General features: G+C 38.1%; 1 protein-coding gene across 2 annotated transcripts in view; it reads left to right on the forward strand.

The window, feature by feature from the left end:
• Positions 1 to 22,165, forward strand: part of DTHD1 (death domain containing 1) — a 66,095-nt gene that overhangs the window by 27,678 nt on the left and 16,252 nt on the right. For both annotated transcript variants that reach the window (XM_025386134.1, XM_025386133.1), the window contains exons 6-7: positions 1,571 to 1,860; positions 9,621 to 9,865. In XM_025386134.1, the coding sequence (XP_025241919.1) occupies positions 1,571 to 1,860; positions 9,621 to 9,865 (535 nt within the window). The remainder of the gene's footprint in view (positions 1 to 1,570; positions 1,861 to 9,620; positions 9,866 to 22,165) is intronic.

A 22,165-nucleotide genomic window follows, 5' to 3' on the forward strand; every position in this document is an offset into this window, starting at 1 on the left:
GAGATAGTAATTAACTGTTCATATTATGCATATCTTATAACTATGTATAGATAAGCGGAATTTGTTACTTCAGTGCCCTCATTTTGCTTTCTCATTTCCATGTTTTCTAGACAGCCCATTATGAGAAGAGTTTTAGACAGATTTAAGGTTCATGAAGGGTAGCCACTCATAGAGACAGGTGATCATGTATCTAAAGATAGCTTTTATTTCATAATGGGAGGTTTTACATTTATGATTTTCTTGAATCCAGTTTCCTAGGAATAGAGTCTGAGATGAAAAGCAAGTGATTCATTGAAAGAGAGCTCTTGGGTAAATCCTGTAGGGCAAAGGAGGAAGATGGAAAAAATGATGGTGTCAGATGAAGTATTTCTGTAGCCTGACACCCTCTGGGGAGCTCTGCAGTACGAGTACCAAGGTGGCTCACTTTGCATCCCCACATTGGTTAGTCCTTGTCTGTGGATGTAGGGCTACTCTGGGTGAGGGCCTCTTTTAGGCCAAATCACTGGAGAAGAATTTGAGAACGGGTATCCGGTCCAGGGAAAAAGGTCTGTATTAGTTTGTTAAGGCTGCCGTAACAATGTACCACACACTGGTGGCTTAAACAACAGAAACTTACCATTTCACAGTTCTGGAGGCCAGAAGTACAAAATCAAGGTGCTAGCAGGGTTTGTTCTTTCCAAGGGCTGTGAGGGAAGGAGCTACCCAGGCCTCTCTTCTTGGCTTGTACATGGCCCTCTTCATGGTCTCAGGGTGTTTTCTCTCTATGCATTTCTATGTGTTGAAATTTCTCTTTTATGACACCAGTCATACTGGATTAGAGAAGACCCTAATGACTTCACCTTAACCTGATTAGCTCTGTAAAGTCCCTATCTCTAAATAAGGTCCCATTCTGAGGTACCAGGGGATACTACTTCAACACATGAAGGTGTATGTGTGCAGAGACGGTGATACATAATGCAGTCCCTACCAAGGTCCATCCTAACGATCCTTCACACCTACACAGAGATGCATATTTCAATCCCCATTTAATTATGGTATATATTCTGCATCCTATGGAGAGTCAATAAATTATTGTGCTCATCTTTCTCTTCTATACTTTAAATATGCTCTTTTGTAATTCTAATTAAAATATAACTTAAAATATGCTGCCATGTTTAGAGCTGAGCTGAGACTGTATGACTTCTTCGTTTAAGAACATGTTTTAGAATTTAGTTTGATTTGAGCTGGTTTCTTTTTTATTTCTTTCTCTTTTTTTTATAGAGATTGAGTTGTGCCATGTTGCTCAGGCTGGTGTTGAACTTCTAGGCTCAAAAGATCCACCCTCCATGGCCTCCCAAAGTGCTGGGATGCCTCCCAAGTGACGTGAGCCACTGTGCCCAGCCTGAGCCGGTTTCTTGATGGCCAAGAGTTTCTTTACAATCATTAATGAATCTAACCTGTTGGCCTTGAGAATACTTGATTTTAAAAGACGTCTGTTTGATAATGGCTCTTTGCTTGGGTGTTATTAGGTATCAGTGATGTTCTTGATGCTGCGTTTTTCCCTCGGGTCTCACCTCTTTCTTCCATGCAGGTTTATTGTACTTCACCTCTCTTCCACCATGGACAATAGTCATTTGGTTACTTTTGTGAAATCTTTAGAGGAAGCCATGCTCAGCACCACTGCCTGCATAGTGCTGTCTCACCAGAAGGACAATCCACATAGAATAGCTGTTTTAGTGGTGCCTTCCAAAGATTTAAGCCAGGCGCTTAAGAACCTGCGCTTGGAAGGGTTTGGGGGACCTCCAGAGCCATCTCGTCATTTCCAAGTTCGAGAAGGAGAACAACTTCTTTTAAGATTTACTGGAAACATATTTGCTTCAAGTACGTATAAAGAAATCTTTTTATATATTTTATGGGCTATAAGCCACAAGCTCTTCAAAAGAGTTTGCTAAACTTGTGTTACTAAGGAAACCTTCAGAGGATTGACGAGAGACTTTAGGAAGTAGGAAGAGAAAAAGACTTATGTATTATACTTCTTCCATTCCCATTTCTTTATTTTCTCCTTAGGGCATGCATGTTCCTTTACAGGAAGATTCTAAGTGATACTTTTTAGAAACAGCCTTTTCCACAGTTACTATCTGAATCCAAACTAGGATCATATCTTTCCTACGACAATAAAGTTGCCGTCTAAGTGCTTCCATTATTGGCCGTATGAAATCAATTACCATGTGGTAATAAGAGTGATCCTTTAAAAACATAAATCATACTATATTATACCAGTGATTACAACCTTATTTTTACCCCCTATTCTATCTAAAATAATATCCAAACTCTTTAAGATGTTTTACAAAGAATCTAACCTGGGCATCAGTGGACTCCCAAAAGATATGTGAATAGATCTATATTTCAGTATAATTGCCATATTTTTAATTCCATGTATTTTATTTTATATTTTTCAAAGACTACTCTGAGAATCAATGGGCAGTTTTCACCAAACTCTAAAGGAGTCTATGGCAAAAAAGAAATTAAGAATAATTGATCTAGGCTGGGTACATGGCTCACCCCTGTAATCCCAGAACTTTGGGAGGCTGAGGCAGGCAAATCACTTGAGGTCAGGTGTTCAAGACTGGCCTGGTCAACATAGTGAAACCTCATCTCTACTCAGTTAAAAAAAAAATTAGTCTGGTGTGGTGGCCGGTGCCTGTAATCCCAGCTACTGGGAGGCTGAGGCAGGAGAATCACTTGAAACTGGGAGGCAGAGGTTGCAGGTTGCAGTGAGCTGAGATCATCTAAATGACGTACGTACCTTGCTTACTTCTTTTCCCGTATTTCTCTAGTGCTATTTTTGTTTTCACTCTAAATCTTACCACAATTTGAAATTATTTAATTAACTTATTTACTTTTTGTTCATATAGTTATGCTATGTCCTTTACCCTTCACCAGAATGAAAACTTCATGAGGGCAGTGACCATGTCTTTCTTGTTAATACATCCTCCGAGCCTAACATAGGAACTGGTATATCCAAAGCTTTTTTTTTTTTCTTTACAAAATGCTTTATTTTTGATATCAATCCAACTAAACATTGATACAAGTAATGTATTACCAGTTATTGTACACCGTAATCAAATACACTGAAGAAATATCATTGACTGATAAACAAACTATCACTTTCATTTTCTTCTGTACAATGTTTGATAGACTTATATCTAGAGAGTGATTTCAACAATGAGTTTTTCAGCCCTTGTAGTCTCCAGTGTCTATTGTTGCCATCTTCATGTCCATGTGCATCTAAGTTTAGCTCCCACTTATAAGAACATGTAGTATTAGGTTTTATGTTTCTGCATTAATTTGCTTAGGATGATGGCTTCTAGTTGCATCCATTTTGTTGCAAAGGACATAATTTTGTTCTTTTTTTGTGGCTGCATGCTATTCCATGGTGTATATATACCACATTTTCTCGATCCAGTCCACTGTTGATGGGCCCCTAGCTTGATTCTATGGCTTTGCTATTGTAAATAGTGCTGCAATGAACATGCAAGTACTTTTGATAAGTGTGTAGTGAATGAATGATTATATAACAGTGATGAGGAAAGCAAGCAGGATGAATATGAGAGGTGGCAGGAGAGATTAGAGAAGTGAATGAATAGATGAGACTAAAGCGGTCAAAGGAAAGAGATGAAGAGAAAGAGAAAAGGAAGAAAAAGAACATGAAGAGAAAACAGCTGTGTGGGAATAGAAAGCAAATGTTCTTTGAAAGAGTTGCCATCACAACAATTTCTTTTTCATTAAGTCAACACCTTCCTCTTTCTAACTGCTTGCCCTGCGGTGAAATAGAGTCTAACAGGTGTATGCATAAAAATGAGGTGAGAGGGAAAATTCAGGACAGATTTTATGAAGATTTCTGGCCCTGGAGGCTTTCTACATTGACTTGAGGGGATGTACTCTGTTTGTTTATAAATTAATATGGATCCCATTTATTTTATTATGCCTATTTTCTCTCTGATTCAAGAAATAGCTCCAAGCCTCATTGGTTCTTTTTTGCTTCAAAGAAGGGACAAGGCTTGAAGCTGATGCTGCCCTCCCCCCTTTTTTGATATCTCAGGAATAAGTGAGACCTAAAATGTCCCAATTTTAAGTGTCTATTCTACTCTCACATACAGGATCTCAGCATCTGAACCAGCTGACAGGACTTAGTGAGCAAGTGACAAAGATGGCAGAGAAGGGGGCAGGGAAGAGAGAGGAGAGAGAGGAAGGAAGGGTGGAAGAGGCCCCTTCCTACTTGGCTTCCGGAGCAGAAACCACAGGGTCCACCCTGGAGAAATCTCTCTAATGAGATATAATACTAACCAGAAGTGTCCCACCCAAACTAATGATGCAAATGATTTTCCTGTAATACTGTGAACAGCAGCTGTGTTTACCAACCACCCTAAACAGGAGTGCATTACTGTTCTACTCACAAGCAGTGGTACTGAATATCCCACTGCCTGCTGTGGAGACCGGGGAGCACCTGCTAAACCAAGAGCATCCAAGGCAGCCAGCACCTGTGCAATTCCTCCGTAGAAGGGATGGGGAAGAGTTCGTCTTCATTCAAGGAAAATGAGTCAGGCAGGATACCCAGATCCTAGGTTTGCTTTTCCTAGGGAGACAGGCTCAGATCTGGAGCCTCACTGGGTTTTTCTCTGCCTAAGAGGGACAAGATCCTCAGTAAACAATTGATACCTCATCCTGGTAAAAGAATTGATCCATCCTTTTATCAGGGCCTAGAGTAGTCTCTGTGAATCTCAAAGAGATAAAGCTAGAGATTCTCTGCCTGGAGGATTCTCCTCGCCCTCCCAACCCCCACCCTCACCCCCAGTTCTCTCCTGCTGTATCTTCAGGTCTCACCTTAAAGATCACGTTCTGAAAAGCTTTCTCTGTCCTTCCTGATTATGTCAGAACTTATTCTATTTTTTATAGTTCTATTATACTTTTGCAGATCCTCTTTTTTTCTTTTGTGGCCTCTGTCACATGCAATTTTCTATTCGTTCATTTAATTGTTTGATCAACTCCAGTTTCTCCTACCACAGTCCCATCCGTGGAGGCACTGTCCTGTTGGCGGTCAGCATTCAGTCCCCACACCTAGGACAGAGTCTGACAGTTAGAAGAAACTCAGTATTTGTTGAAAGAAATGAAGACTAAAGTTTAGAAAAAAACATTATAATATTAAGCACAATTAAAAGTATTTAAAACTTTAATTAATAAATTTAGATTACTGCCCTTTGAAAATGCCAAAATCTCTCTATTCACTTATAGAGAATATGAATGGCTTTTCAGTGAAGGTCACAGGACACGGACTATATTTCCATCTCTAATAGGAAGGAAGATGGATAGATGTGTCCTTTGGTTTTTATAATGGTTTTTGGCATTCTTCTGGACACAAGCTACAGCAAGCTTTCATTCTCTAGGTGAGAGTTGTCAGTTTAGCACTTGGATTATTGCAAGATAACCAAGCCCCCACTGCACACAAAATCCAGAAAGTGCCAGAAAGTGTTTTAATATGATTTTATATAATGGCAACATAGCATCACCCATAACATCTAGTAATGCCCTATCAGATCTGTCTTTTAAAGTTGCCCTGAATGCCCTTTGGCCTAGGGCAGTGATTTTTCTAGATATTCTATGGGATGTGTCTCTACATGTATCTGTACACCTATATAATAACCGTTCTTTAATTTGCTAAACAAAAATTTGTTGACCTTATGTATATTAAAGTCTAATGAAGAAAGACAGAGAATAAGCAAATAAGTAAATAAAATGCATAGCTTAATGTGGGCTGAAAAGTGAATTATAGAAGAATAAAGAAGGGAAAGGATGGGGGATCTTAAGGGATGTAGCAGGCTAGCAGTTTTATCTTAGGGAAGACCATTCTGGGAAGGTGACATTTTTAAAAAAGAAGTTTCTAAGAGGGTGAGGAAGCAAGCCATAATCCTATCTCAAGGGAGTTTATCCCAGGCAGAGGGATTGCCAGTGCCAGTGAACTCGGTGGAAACCTGCCTTGTGTGTGTGGGGAACAGTGGGAGCCTGAGATGGCTGGATCAGAGGGAGTGAGCACAGGTTGTGGAAGATGAGGTGAGAACTGATCATGCCTTGTAGGCCATTGGAAAGACGGCGTTTTCTGCTGAGTGACTTGGGGAAACATGAAGGCTTTTCAACAGAGGAGTGATCTGAGTTAGATTATAACTGCATTCAGAATAGGCTTTAGAGCAAGAGGAGAAGCAGGGAGACTAATTGCAGTAAACCAGGTAAAAGATGGCATGGCTTAGAGGTAGAGCTGGTGGAGAATGGGTTAGAATATAGAAATACACTGAGCCAGTGGTTCTCATAGGGTTTTTCTGGTTTCCCGGACTGCTAGCCCTTTCAATTTTTTTATCTGACTTTTCTGAGCAAAAGCATTTATTCTTGCATTTGTATTTTCTATGTCATCAATGAAAAATATTTAATGCCCATTATTGAGAAGAAAATATATTACTATAAGGGACAGCAGGTAATCCACAAAATATAAGTAAATTCTCGAACTTTTTACATGACAGGTATTTACTGTCATGTAAAATAGCTACTATCTCAAGACACTTCTAGGGGACTATATACGTAAGATATTGAGAAGAAGAAAAAGATTCTCAGGAGGTCAACTAGTGCTTGATTTTACACTTTGGATATGGAATGAATGAGTTTTTCTTTTATTTCTCCTTTAAATATGCCAGTGAGAGAAAAAAACAGAGTAGTGCAATTTCTTCATGCAACTTCTATTTTTTTGGATCTATTTTTTTGTTCAGGGACCAGACGTCTTTAAAATATAATATTATGCCTTAACAACAATGAAACTCCAACTTTAAAAAATTACAAAATGGTTTCTGTTTACAACATGAAGATTTTGCTATTTACTGTTAGTAAATCCTCAATAATTTCATCCCTACTTCATATATAAATGTGATCTTTAGAGAGTTTCCCTGGAGATCTTTAGTTTTAAAAATTGGTAAAAGTTTTAGGTCTCAATTGAACCAGAGTGGCTATGCCTCACCCTCAATCCTTATATCCTCTGTATAAATCATTTCTTATGAATAATTGTGCACCCAACAGAGAGTATAATGTCTTTCAAGGGGTAGAAGGGGAAATTTACTAATTGGTATTCCACAGGGACCAAAGTAGTAAAATTTTTCTTGATAGCACTCTAGTAGCATGGAAGCAGAAGTTAGCCAGGTGTCACTCCAGTGAGCTGGAAACTCCAATTTACCTAATTTACTATTTAGATAACATTTAAATTACTCCAAATAATCCACTCTTTTTTTTTTTTTTTTTTTTAACCAAAGTGAGACTCTCTTAAGAAGACAATCCCTGGCTAGTCATTCGGCTCCTAGGAATCTGGTTTTTTTTTTTTTTTTTTTTTTTTCTTCTAAGTAGCCAGGTTGCCTCTCAAATATAAAGTTTTGCAAAGGGATCTACTTCTACACCTTCTGTAATCTGGAGTTATTCTATTTCTAGATTTAACTGAGCTTTAGAAAAATCACCAAAATGACCTCAAGCAGTCAGGACCGGGGGAAGGGTCCTGGTATCATCTACATCTCTCACTGAAGTCTTTGTTCCTTGGGCAAAATGGAACGTTTTCCATGAGAGAAAACTCTGGGCAGTCAACTATATATTGACTTACAGTAGACAAAGGAAGTTTCCATGTAGACATGAAAGCTAAATCTTGGCCAGATGTGGTGGTTCATGCCTGTAATCCCAGCACTTTGGGAGGCCGAGGAGGGTGGATTGCTTGCCTTCAGGAGAGTTCGAGACCAGCCTGGGCATCATGGTGAAACCCCGTCTCTATGAAAAAAAAAAAAAAATAGCCAGGCACGGTGGCACACATCTATAGTCCCAGCTGCTTGGGAGGCTGACGTGGGAGGATAACTTGAACTTGGGAGGTGGAGGGTTTAGTGAGCTGAGATTGTGCCACTGTGGAGCTGTGTCATTCCAGCCCGGGTGACAGAGTGAGGCTCAGTCTCAAAAAAAGAAAAAAAAAGTTTCATCTTGACATTTCTTTAAAAAAATCTGAGTTTCTTTTGTTTTTGGTTTTGATTTTGGTTTTGTTTTTTGTGTGTGTGCAAATTCAAAATAGTGCAAGAATCCTGCCTTTTATCATTTGGTATCATTGCTGTCATTTATTGAGCACTTACTGTGTGCCAGATCCGATGATAATTATTTTATCCATATTTTCTCATTTCATTTCCTAAACAATCCTAGGAGTTAAGCTTTATTTCTCCTGTTTTAAGGGTAAGGAAGCTAAGGGAAGCTAAGGGAAGCTAAGGAAGGGTAAGGAAGCTAAGGGAAGTCTCTAAAAAGCTCAAAGATCTGAAAAACAATGGACAAATATTAACAGATAAATATTACAGAATACACAAATCATAGAGGCTGGACTTGAACCTAGATCGATACATCCAAGGCATATTATCTTAAATGCTACATTATAGCTTCCTACAAGTTTTACAAATTTTGATGCAGACATATACTGCCTTAGGAAACATGGTAGTGTTTATTCTGCTGTTGAAATAACAAGGTAAAATATTCTGATTGTCATGGTAAAACCCCAACGAGTGAAATGTTATGTTCACAAAAACTCTAGAATTTTCAGTAAGGAGTTGATAAAACATTTGTATATTATCACTTTAGGAGAATTCGTCAGGTTTTCATAGAAATTTCAGTAACACAAATTCAATAACTATCACACCTGAAAGTTCTAGATCAACACTGTCCATTTTCACAATTGTGGAAATGTTTTACATCTGTGCTATTCATTATGGTAGCCTTTATGCTTATGCTGTCACTGAGACTTTTAAATGTAGGTAGACTGAGGAGTTAAATTTAATTATATTTACTGTTCATTAATTTTCATTTAAATTGCCACATGTTATAGGAGAGTGCATTTCTGGAACGTCTATTGTGAGGTCGCAATATGAATAGTTAGGGGAAAGGAGAAAGATAATTCTCAATGGGTGAAAATAATTTTCTAAATGTTGCAAAAGCTGAATATTTCTAGTAGTTTCTGGTTATATCAAAATGGAATAGAGAAAGAAAAGCTAAAGATTATTTGGTTTAGAAGCAGCCAGAGAGCACCTGGCCCAACAACTGATGAGAAATCTTTTGAGCAATCCACATGGTCTCTGCCTATTGTTCCTTTGTCAAGTTATGTTTTGACAAAAGATAATGATACACAAAAGTTTTAGTCATATTTTTAAAGTAAAATAATTATTTGGATTTTTAAAAATTAAGTAACACAAAGTGATACATCTTTTTGTTGTTGTTGTTGTTTTTAAATTAATTGATTTATTTTTTTTGAGACGGAGTCTCCTTCTGGAGCCTGGGCTGAAGTACAGTGGCGCAATCTCTGCTCACTGCAAGCTCCGCCTCCCGGGTTCAGGCCCTTCTCCTGCCTCAGTCTCCCCAGTAGCTGGGACTACAGGCGCCCGCCACCACGCCCGGCTAATTTTTTGTATTTTTAATGGAGACGGGGTTTCACCATGTTAGCCAGGATGGTCTTGATCTCCTGACCTCGTGATCTGCCCGCCTCGGCCTCCCAAAGTGAGATATCTTAATGGTAATAAATGCATTTTACTTCTATTTAGGTAATGGGAAAGATTATGGAAAAGACTACACACTTATTTTTCACTTGCAAAGAAAACCTAGGCTGGAACTCCAAATCAAAGAAGTGGACGAATTTGGAAACTATAGCTGCCCTCATTATAAAGGCACCATTGTCGTTTATAAAGTACCTAAAGGAAAGATAGTCCCCAACTTGAATCAATCTCTCGTAATTAATGAAAACCATTCTCAGTTGCCAATTTGCAAATTACCATTGAAATTGCCAAAGGTGAGTTATTTTACTTTTCTAATTATTACATTTTGTTACTTATTTAAAATTCTGTAACACAATCAGTTTTGCAGGCATAGAGACACACACAGTTAAAAGAAAAGGTAAGAATAGAGTTAATAAAGAAGGAGTAGGTAGGTCCAATTTTAGAGTATCAGAAAACGTGTTAGGATTTCTCCTTTTGTTCGTATCAGCCTTTCTAACAAGAATGCTTCAGATTGGTCTGGTCCTCACAGCATGTTGTTGCTAACTTGAAAATAATGTCATTCATTTTCTGTAACTGCCTCTGAGTCACTGGAAAATCATTTATGAAAAAAAATGCATTTCAGACCACATCATTTTAAGGAAAAGTCATGGTGAAGAGCAAAATGACCTCAAAATATTTACATTGAAATTTACCATATTCTGCGTGTTTGTTTCATGAGTTATACTTGCCTAAAATTCTTACTCATGTCAGAAAGTAGGATTAAATTATTTCTTTGAATATGTCTAACACACAAATAAATACATTTTATTGCTGTATATTACAATTTCTTTCAGTGAAACAGGACTTGGTGAATCTAAACTACATTTTTAATAAGAAATATAACTGAAAAATTTACTTCATTAATCTTGAGGTAAAAACAAACTTCTTATTCTTTAAAGAAAGCTAAAATCACTTTCCCATGTTTATATTTTTTGTGTGTATGACTAGCAGAAATGTGTTTACCATGTGGTTAGATTTTGTTCTGATTTAAAATAAATCATTAAAGTAATTTAGCAAATATTAATATTGAACTTCTGAAATAGGGGATGTGCTGCGCTAGGCTTTGTGATAAATACAGAGCTGTAAAGGATAATACATGCCCTAAAGCTGTGTTGTTCTGAATGGTCACTACTGTCCATATGTGGCTATGGAGCACTTGAAATATGGCTAGTCTAAACTGAGATGGGCAGTAAGTTTAAGATATGCACCGCATTTCAAAGACTCAGTACAAATAATATATAAACTATCTCATTAATAATTTGTTTATATTGACTACATGGTAAGTTTATATTTTGGTTATACTAGGTTATATAAAATATATAAAAATTAACTTCCTCTTTTATTTTTTTAAACATTTTAGTTACTATTAATAGAATATTTTAAATTATATATGTATCTCAAATTATATTTCTATGGAATAGTGCTTCTGTAAATGAATTTATAATCCAGTGAACAAGTACACAAAACATATACACAAAATTATGTTGTAAGATAGTAACTGGTTGAAGTTATATTTAGATGATATAAGCAGTGGTACTAACAGTTGGTACTAGATGGTATTAATAGTTGTTCAGAGAAGGGAAATGGCTTTTCCACAATCTGTAACCAGTAGAAGTTTGTGGTATTTGTGGCATTTTATCTGAACTTTGTAAGTTGGTGGAAATTCAGCCACTGGAAATGAAGAAAAAAGGCAAGTTAGGGGGAGAAAATACAGTGCATTTGACTGGGGTGGTAAGCATAGTTTAGCAGGAATTCACAAGTTGTGTAATAACCATTGTAATAATGTCTAATATGCCAAAGGCCTTTCAAATACTTTCTATGCATTGTATCACTAAACTCTCACAAAAGTGCTATGATACATAATTGTTCTTACTTTGTGGGAAACTGACGCACAGACATTTTAGGCAACTTGCCCAGGTTCTCATGGCTAAGTAAATGGCAGAGCTAAAATTCAGACCCAAGAAATCTGCTTCCTGTGTGTTGAATGGCTATGATGCTGTCACTTTGTTAGCACATAAAGCTAGGATTACTAGTCAAAGATACAAGATGGATTTTAGGGCATCTAGGTTCCCATTTGATGTATGATGTCTGTACTATGCTTTAGTATAGAGATAATATTAGAAATATTTAACAAATGATATGACCTGAACACCAACCAGTGAACTTGAAAGCAGCTCTCAGTAGGTTCCTGGTGACATTAACTTTACTTGCTGTTTTTGAGGAGATCCCGGGGTCCCTGGTAAGTATGCATAAGTAGAGGAATTGATTAAGCCATTGATACTGAAAATGATACTTTCATGACAGTATAGCCAAACTGGTGTACATCTACTATCAGTTTTGCTTCTGTGCGTTTTCATTTCCACTGTAAGACTTTGCACCATACGGCCGTTACCTATGCATGTGGCACTTTTCCCTGAGATAGTCCCATAGCTGCTTCTTTATCATTCAGGCCTCAGCTCAGATGTCACTTGTTATTCTTATCCCCTTATCTCCCAATCTGAAGTCGCTTTTTTAACTTGTCACCCTTTCTCGATTTACTTCCTAACACCCATCATTGATTTTTTTAGATTTATTTGTTCATATATTTTCTATTTTTCTTTGCTTCTTTAAAAAGCAAACTCTGTGAATGAAGGATCCTGTCTATTCTATCCAGGTTCCTTCTTCTGTGATTAGAAAAGTGCCTGGCACATAGCAGGCACCCTAAATATCTATGACTTGATGAATAAGGGGAGGTCTATAGTTTTCTCTCCAGATTCTAAAAGTTTAAGAACTATTGACTTGAAGGAATACTCAAATTCTCTCTGTTCCATAGTTTAGAGCTTGATTCTACAAACTCTTAACTGGCACACTAAGGCATCGATGTGGATCAACATGAAGATCTGGAGTGGAGAGGGGTACATAAGGGCTGCTCTCCAGGCAGCTCAGCCGGCACATTACTTCCAGCGAGCACCATGTTGCTGTGCTTCCATGAGAGGATGAAAGGGAGACAAGCCAGGGGTGGTTGGAATTCTCTGGCGAGAGGGGGTAAGGGCCTTACTGAGATGACGGCAGACCATGGAAAGAAGGGCCCTTATGTCAGAGAGGACAGACGTGAAGTCCCAAAATGTGACAGGAATTCAGCTTTCACTTATCAGTGTTTTCTCTGTTGCCTGACTTTATAAAAGTAGCCAAATTAGTCAAGCCAAATTAGCCAACATAGATAATTTAGGGGTTTGTGTAGATTTTCCTCAGTAAAAGTCTGTGTTTACGATTGTCCAGTACTTTTGCATCAGCTTCTTCTCTGCTTTGCTTCTAACACACCATTCCTTACCTGTGTGCCTGAATAATTCTTACTGAACCTCTTTCACATTGGTGCTTAAGTGCAACCTCTCCAAGGAAGCCTTCCCTCACTCCTCCTTTGTAGCAGGTTAAGTGTTCCTGGTATATGGACCTACAGCGTTTTGTACTCTCCTTATCACTGTAGTTACCATATTTCATGACAACCACTTGCTTGTTTCCTTCCCTTGTTGCTGTAATGGTTTTTCAGGGAGTCTTTTTCCTGAAATATTTTTTTCTAATCACCCCTCCTTGTGAAATTTTATTACCACAGATATATTGTGTGTCTGTTTATATACTACATATTTATCTGTGTTTTATACATCTAAAAGAATAAGCCTTTTTGTGTCTCACCCAGGGACGAATTTTCTCTCCCCAAGGGTGACATTATCAAAATTGAGAATGCGTTCAATAAACTGCGCAGGCACAGATCCTGTCCCACTCAACTCTCTATTGCCAGTGCGGAGAGATAGTACATGCTTGATAAATATTTGTGACTAACTAGATGAACAAGATAATTTCTGCAAACCTTACAATTACTCAGCCTTGAAATTGATAATCCTGAAACTATATTGGCATGTTTAAAAATAGTACATTTAAATGTCTGCTGCCTTTCATAGATGAATCTACTGCCAATAGGCCATCTGTGCTTTCTTTTTATCCCAGATGGGTTTGTATAGGGCTTTCCAAATTCACTCCCTGGGCCCTTTCTTGTGCCCAAAGTCTTCAGAAATAAGTTTGTCGGGTTGAAAAAGAATCTGTGGCTGTGGGAACTTTTTTCTGTTCAAACTAGTGTAACTAAATGAGAATTGAAACCATGACCTTTATTTTTGCAAGATGAGACTTATTTCATAAAGTTCAGAACTTAAAAAATTCACCTCAACTAAGCAGTATTAGAATGTGCTATTTTTCAGGAAATGCAAGTAGCCTAATATAGCAACAGCTTGGCATTAATGAACATGACACCGTGTGGGTATTTATATATGTAGCATAAAACAGGTGAAGGTATTTGTCCAAATTAAAAGTGCTTCACAGAGAACACACAGAAAATATTTACATATATGTATATAGGCATAGAACCACACACAAAATTATAAAGTGTGATGTAAATATACTGTATCTGATTCATAAAGATGAGAAGACATATCACTTTTACTTCATACTTGTGAGGATCTCTGTGTCTCTTATTCTACAGCCTCTGTAGTTCATTCATTCATATATTAATTAATTCAACAAACAGTGTATCCCAAAGCCTCAATGTATAGTGATGTTCTGGTTTGTAGGGTCTCATTCTTCCCTTTCTTCTTTATAGCCTGTTTTCTTTCTTTTTTTTTTTTTTTTTGAGATGGAGTCTCGCTCTGTCGCCCAGGCTGGAGTGCAGTGGCCGGATCTCAGCTCATTGCAAGCTCCGCCTCCCGGGTTCACGCCGTTCTCCTGCCTCAGCCTCCGGAGTAGCTGGGACTACAGGCGCCCGCCACCTCGCCCGGCTAGTTTTTGTATTTTTTAGTAGAGACGGGGTTTCACCGTGTTAGCCAGGATGGTCTCGATCTCCTGACCTCGTGATCCGCCCGTCTCGGCCTCCCAAAGTGCTGGGATTACAGGCTTGAGCCACCGCGCCCGGCCTATAGCCTGTTTTCAACTAAGAGGCAGAGTTATCCCTTAAAGCAGAGGTCCCCAATCCCTGGGCCATGAAATGGTAGCAGTCCGTGGCGGGTTAGGAACCAGGAGGTGAATGGTGGGCAAGTGAGCAATGCTTCATCTGTATTTACAGCCACTCTGCATTGCTTGCATTACTGCCTGAGCTCTGCTTCCTATCAGATCAGTGGCGGCATTTGATTCTTGTAGGAGTGCAAACCCTATTGTGAAATGTACCTGCAAGGGATCTAGGTTGTGTGCTTCTTATAAGAATCTAATGCCTGATGATCTGTCATTGTCTTGCATCACCCCAGATGGGATCTTCTAGTTGCAGGAAAACAAGCTCAAGGCTCCCACTGATTCTACTTTATGGTATATAATTATCTGATTATATATTAAAATATAATAATAGTAGAAATAAAGTGCACAATAAATGTCACTTGCCTGAATCATCCTGAAACCATCCCTGCAACATGGAAAAATGGTCTTCTATGAAACTGGTTCCTGGTGCCAAAATAGTGGGGGCCTACTGCCTTAAAGCATCAGTCAAATCATCTCATGCCTCTGCTGCAAACCCTTCAGTGGCTCCCAGCTTCCTTCAGAATAAAGGCTCTGTGTGAACTTGGCCCTCACTGACTCCAGGGCCTTCTGTGCTCTACTCTCCTCCTCACTTATTCAATCATAGTGACCTTCTTGAGTTTTTGGAATATGCCACACCTGCTTCTGCTTTAGGTCTTTGTGTTAGTGATTCTCCTTGCTGGAATGTTCTTCCATCAGATACCGGCATGTCTGTCACCCTTATGTCCTTCACTTCTTTGCTGAAACTTCACCTTCTCTCTGTGGTTTATCCTGACTCTAATGTTGCAATCTACTCTTACCCCTACAACCTGACATTCCTAATCCTCTTTAATCTGCCTTCTTTCTTTTCCTCTAAATCATTTCTCCATTTTTACATGTATTTCTTCATTTGTACATTTCTTGCAGAAAAACCCTCTATTCCATAACTAGAAAGTAAGCTCTGTGAAGATGGGGAACATTTTTTGTTCACTGCCAAATCACAAGTACCTAGAATGGTGTCAGGCGTAAGTGAGATGCTCGATAAACATGAGTGAATGTGTATATGTCAATATAACTTGCATTTTATGGACCAAAAATGTAAGGAGGAAAGTTAGAAGTGCCAAAGAAGAAAATAAATTAGCATTAGAAGATGGACACAGAATTCGTGGTGTGAATTGGCAGGTGGGATAGTTTGGGAAGACCTCACTGTGGAGGGAACTACTGGGCTGAGGAGCAACAGGAGACCAGAACCTTCCTCTATGGCCAGGAGAGCATCCAAGTGGGAGATGCAGCAAGTTCCAAGACTCCGAGATGGGCACGCGTTTCAAGTCAAGGTCTCGAAGGAAGGCTGTGATGGTCAGCGCGCATGTGAGGGCTACAGAAAGATGATGAGGTTTGTAAGATAGGAAGCATCCTGGTGACACTTCATATTGCATATAATCTTCTGAAAATGATCCCATAAACAATATATTTGAAAATATGTGGCTGAAAAGAATAATGATTCACCCCTATATCTTTCTTAAGTTGTGCCTCAGCCTTTCTCCTTTCACAAAATGTTCAAGTAAATTCAGTTCACACTGTACATAATTGTACTTTGGCAAAAACAAGGCAAGTTTCAAAAAAACTCTCAAAGGTTTTTTAGGTGGAAGGGAGTGGAGAGAATATTTTGTGCGTGTGTGCATGTGTGTGTGCGTCTGAAGTCACACCAGACAGGTGACTGCAGGCCGTTTGCTTATTTGTGCTAGCTTGGGTTGTGACTGCTTTTGACTCTTTCCTCCTACTTGGAGGTTTTGCTTTGAAGGAAAGAAGGGCTGCAGATCTGATTGCTGTCACCTGTTCGAGGCTGGAGTTTCCCAGTAAAATCTAACCCACGTATTTATGTAAGCGACCTGTTGACCCAAGTTTTGCTTAGCCTGAACTTCCTGGATTATTGTTTTTTTAAAACTGAACTCCTGACATGTGATTTCTAGTAAATAATGATACAGCTTCAACACTTTCTTTCTCACCACATTAAATAACTTGCTGTGTCAAAGGCAGGAAGCAGGCAGATAGCAGTGCAGGAATCAGTTGGTCGGAATTGCCACTTTCACCACTGGATTTCGTTACCATCTCTCTGCTCTGCTAGGGGTAATGTTGTTCCTATATTATTTTTTCCAACAATACGAAATACCAAAGCAATTTTGACTAGATAAATGAGATGATTCTGAACCATTAAAAATATTTACATCCACAAGCATTTTAATTCTACTCAGACTTCTCAGTTGCAGTAATTTTACAAAATTACATTAGGGTTCAAGGAGAAAATGAAACTTATTCTGTTATTGCTAGGCATTTTAAAAAGGAGACTGAAAGAGCACATTAGAAGAAAGTCTTATAAGAAAAACCAGGATTTTGTTTTGTTTTGTTTTGTTTTTTTCTTGCTGTGGTTTTTGAGGGAATAGTGGCCACAAGGTGTTTCTTAAGTTTTCCATAACCTAGTGTCATGCTTTCTATACTAGAGTTAATGCCAATACCATATTTGGTGCTTCATGTCCCTTCCCCTATCAATTATAGAAGAAAGCCACTAGGATCTTGGTAAGTAGAAATATTATGTTAATTTTTTAACCCCTGAAAGTTTCCAAAATCTTCTCACTCTTTTCAGTGAGAAAGATGGATGGAGAAGGGAGAACTCTGGCACTCCATGCATCTCCCTTACATGTTATCCTCATGTCTGCAGTCCCACTTTCCTACAGGCAACCTGAATGACCTTCAAAGCCACAGTTTTGACCATGTCACTAAGAGGAACATGAACAAAGCTGGTTTATTCAGAAACAGGATCCTGTGTTCTTTTTTGGAAAGTACTTTGACCACCAGTTTAATGAGAAGAGATTCTTTCCCTTCTCCTCCCCCCATCCCTTTCTATTGTTCCCCTTCCTTTTTTTTTTTTTCCTTTCCCTTCCACTCTCCTCCCCTTTATCTCTTCCTCTGCACCTTCTTTTTTCCCTCCCTTCTCCCCTTTCTCCTTCTCTGGTCCCTCTTAACCCCTCCCTCCTTCTTCCTCCTTCAACCCTTGACTTTAAAAGATAAGGTTTCCTCTGCTTGGAGGGCAGTATAGCTAAACAGGAATTGGTCACTATATTGTCATAGAGCTTTTGCTATTTCTTTTACAAAGGAAGCACACATATTCCTGCCTATTTAAATAAATTTAATAATTAATAAGTCATTGATGTGTATGCATTTATTCTCTTAAAATTATAACATTTAGTAAGTAAAAAGTTACGCTTATTAACTCAAACAGATTTTAGTTCATTAACTTCAACTGTTTTTGTTTTTATTTTTTCTTCTGTATATGTATTGTATTAGTCAACATGTTAATTAGCAACCACAAAGTGCCTAATACCTACAAGATATTGTGTAAGGCCTAATAATAATAATAATAATAATAATAATAATAATAGAAGCCAAAGTTCTAGTTTTCAAGGAAATTACAGTCCAGTTTAGGAAATAAAGTATAAACACTTTAAAAGTTATAAAACAAAGCAAGAGATAAATAATAATTGAATACAACAATACAGCAATAACAAAAGACAGGAACTGATTGTTAATTGCAAATGAATAGTAAGATGTTAAATGCTAAGGCATTTCAGAGAAGGGGGTGATCTCTGTGGACTGAGGTGATCAGAGGGTGCTTCAGAGAGCAAAATGATTGCAGAGCATATTTAGGATCTGGAGAGGAAGAGAGAAAGGGGCAAGGAGTTTCGCACAAGAGAGATGGCATGAGTAGAAACTTTGAAGTGGTCAAGCACAAGATGTGTTCTGAGAAAGGATGATGAATGCAACTGTGTGTCTTCAGGGGAAGATTTGGAAACGTCATGTTGGAAATAAGTTGGGGAAAGATTATGGAGGGCCTTTAATTCCTTACTTAGGTTAACTAAATGATACTGTAATTGTGGTAAACAAGATTTCTGTCAAAATTCACCAAAAAACTGTGATTGATTTCATGACATAGAGAGCACATGCAAACCGAAGACCCTCAGTTTTTGAGTAAACAACAAAATCTCTCATCTACTGGTATTCTTGAAACTGGTATGGCCATAATTAAGGATGGAGACATAGGTATCTGGTTTGTTTATAATTAAGTTGATTTATCTTTTGAGTAATGGCTCAAGCCATTGGAAAGCCATTGGAAAATTTTAACTAGGAGAGTGATATGATCAAGTTTTGTCAGCAACTTTACTACAACAGCCTATAAGGATAAACTAGAAATGAATGAGCTTAGCAATAGTAAAATAAAGAGCTAATGAAATAGTCCATAGAAGAGAGGGAGAGAGCCTATATAAGATCATGACAGTAAGGATAGCAAGAAAAGAACAGAGTTGGAGAGAGATTCAGAATTTGAGATCAACAGGTCTTGGTAATAGAGTGAATGTGCGTGGGACTGGGTGGCAGGAGAATATTGGCAGATAGAGGAAGTCGTGAAGGGGATTTCCAAGGTTGCTCTCAGTACACTGTTTTGAGCTACTGTCCTGTGATATAATACAGTGTTTGTTGATTTTACTTTGGAAGTGTTGTTTAAACTTGCATTTCATCTTCAGTCCCTCTAATATTGCCTAACACATAGATGATAGCAACATTTTCCTTGGAGGCCTGTCACCAGTTCCCTTATCTGCTTTAGGCTGCCTTCCTCACAATTGACAGTTTGGTTTTTCTCTAAAACAAATATGATTTTATCACTCTTCCAAAACTCCTCACCGGATGTCTATTGATCAAAAGTCCAAGCCAGTTAGCATGGCATATAGGGCCCATTACAAACTCCCACAGCTCATCGTCATAACCTTTTTATATTACATTTCCCCAACTAACGTATTTTGCTCCAGTTCTACTTAAAGCCTCATTTCTTTCCAAGACTCTTCCCGCGGGCTGCCATTTTGACAGCAATGACTCCACACTTAACCCTATTATACCCTCTTTGGAAGAAGACTTTAAATTTTCCAGGCAGTATTAGACACTTCATTGTGTCTGTATCTGTAACTAGATACACTGTATCTGTAACTAGAGCACTTTGAATATATATATATAACATATATAAAATATATATTACATATATTATATATATAATATATATTATATATATAATTTTATATATATATGTAAAGCTATTGTCCATTATAATTTTTTATTTATATAAAAATCATGGTAATGATAATAATAATGAATACCTACTAAATTATTTCCTGCTTGTAACTTGACAAAGCATTTACACGTTAACTTATTTATTGAAAAAAAAAAGAAAAACCTTAAAAAAAGGTTTCTTCATTTAAGAAACTGAAGCATAGAGAGGTTTTCCCCAAGGGAAAATGGCAAAGCTACTGTTTGAAGCCAAGTTTGTCTGATTTCAATGGCAACACTCCTAACATTATATTACTGTCTGCTTTTGAGACTGAGTTCCTCAGGACTGAGAGCACTGCTCATTCAATTTTGTAATCCCTTCCCCGAGGATGCATTCAATAATGTTTTGCTGAACTCTTTAATGAATAAATGAAAACATGCTGGGGAAATTGAAAAAGCAATTGAAGGTGGAGTTTTAATAGCTGACAGAAGCCTTACCTGTTTTCTTTCCAGCTAGCAGTTCCATCTAGCAGAAGCCTTTCATGACTTTAAAGGAATGACTAATAGGATTTCATACACTGTGGCAAGACCTGGGAGGGAGACGTTTGGTGTGTGGCTGCCCAGGCCTTTCCCAGAAACATTCAGATTACTCTTTCTGTTGGAAAAACTATTTCTAGCTATGATCTGAAAAGCCAAACCAAAACAAAATATCAGGAATTTTCTTTCCTTTTTTTTTTTTTTTTTTTTCTTCTTCAGACAGAGTCTCGCTCTGTCGCCCAGACTGGAGTGAGTGCAGTGGCATGATCTCGGCTCACTGCAACCTCTGCCTACTGGGTTCAAGCAATTCTCCTGTCTCAGCCTCCCGAGTAGCTGGAATTACAGGCGCCTGCCATCTCGCCCAGGTAATTTTTGTATTTTTAGTAGAGACATGGTTTCACCATATTGATCAGACTGGTCTCGAACTCCTGACCTCAGGTGATCCACCCGCCTTGGCCTCCCAAAATGCTGGGATCACAGGCGTCAGCCACTGTGCCCAGCCCAGGATTTTTTTAAATCTCCTAGAATAACCTAGAAAGAATTATGCTAAGAGTTAAATAGGCACAGGAATAAATACGGACAGGATTAAAGTGGATTGACAAAACCTGTTGGGATTATAATCTAAAAGTGGAACAATAAAGAGAGGAGGTTAATATTAATGCAAGTTCTGGCAATGCTGTATATCTTTCTTTGATTTGTTGAACTGCTTTAAGAAGTAATAGCGTCTTCCACATAGCTGCATTTATGGCTCAAGGACATCTGCTCTTGCCAAAATTACTTGGAATACTGAGCAAAATCTTATGCATTGTAACAGTTATTTAGAATTATGGAGCGCTTGCATGTTTGAAGTACTTTATGTGCATTACGTCATTTAACCGTCATGGCAACTTGATGCGGTGCACCTACTTTGCCCATTAATAGGTAAAAAATGAAAATAGAGACATGCATTTAGAAATCAGATTTATCTATTCCAGACTGCTTTTGATAATTTTTCCTCACTGCTTCCATATATATATTCCATTTATATTTTCTGAAATATCTAGATCTTTGCCCACTTTATATCTGTAGACATTCCTGGATGCCCCTTCCTTCTATCTGTCTCCACTCCTTAGGTTCTTTGGAATTGTTTGAATTCATCCACCTGGTTACCAGGGGCCTAAAGCTGTCTTCTTTTGTCCAATCAAGGACTGAGAAATGTATCAATTCTCCTTCTGCTTGAAAAAAACCATATGAGATTGATGTTATAAAAGAGTGGTTTTCTAAGAAGTAAGCAACTGAAAAAATAATGAGGAAGCAAAATATAAAGCTGGCTGGATAAAAAAATGTGCATGGGTTTGAAGCAAAGATCTGAGCTAAAGAAAGTTGCAGATCTACACTACTTCCATGATGGCTAGTAGCCTGATTTTGTTTCCATATCTAATTTCTATATTTACCTCCAAGTGGGACCACTATTGGTCAGCATTTCTTGCTCTAAACTCTGTTCTTATTTTGTTCCACTGCAATCTTACTTCTCTGTGTATTTGTGCTGATTTCCAGACCTCTCTATGTGGAGGTACTTCCTTTTCTGTTGAAGGCCAAACATTTCTGCCTAGGTTTTCAGGAAGTTCTACACTGTGCAATTATAAGAAAGTTCATGAAGACAACAACAGATTATTGGCGAGTGCTGGTACTGGTATCTTTTAATTTACTTATTAAAAAAAAAAACTGTGTGTGTGTGTGTGTGTGTCTGTGGGTGCGTGCACGTGGGCATGCATGTAAGCACGCACAAATATTTAAATACACACAAAAACAGAGAAAATATACAATGAACCTACATGGACCCCCCTCCCATCATTTTCTGCCATACTTATTTTGTATAGTACCCTGGTTTGTGGGTTTGTTTTGTTGGAGTATTTTAAAGCAAATCACAGGTACAATATCAT

This window comes from Theropithecus gelada, chromosome 5 (assembly GCF_003255815.1).
Source record: "Theropithecus gelada isolate Dixy chromosome 5, Tgel_1.0, whole genome shotgun sequence".
In the NCBI taxonomy this organism is placed as follows: Eukaryota; Metazoa; Chordata; class Mammalia; order Primates; family Cercopithecidae; genus Theropithecus; species Theropithecus gelada.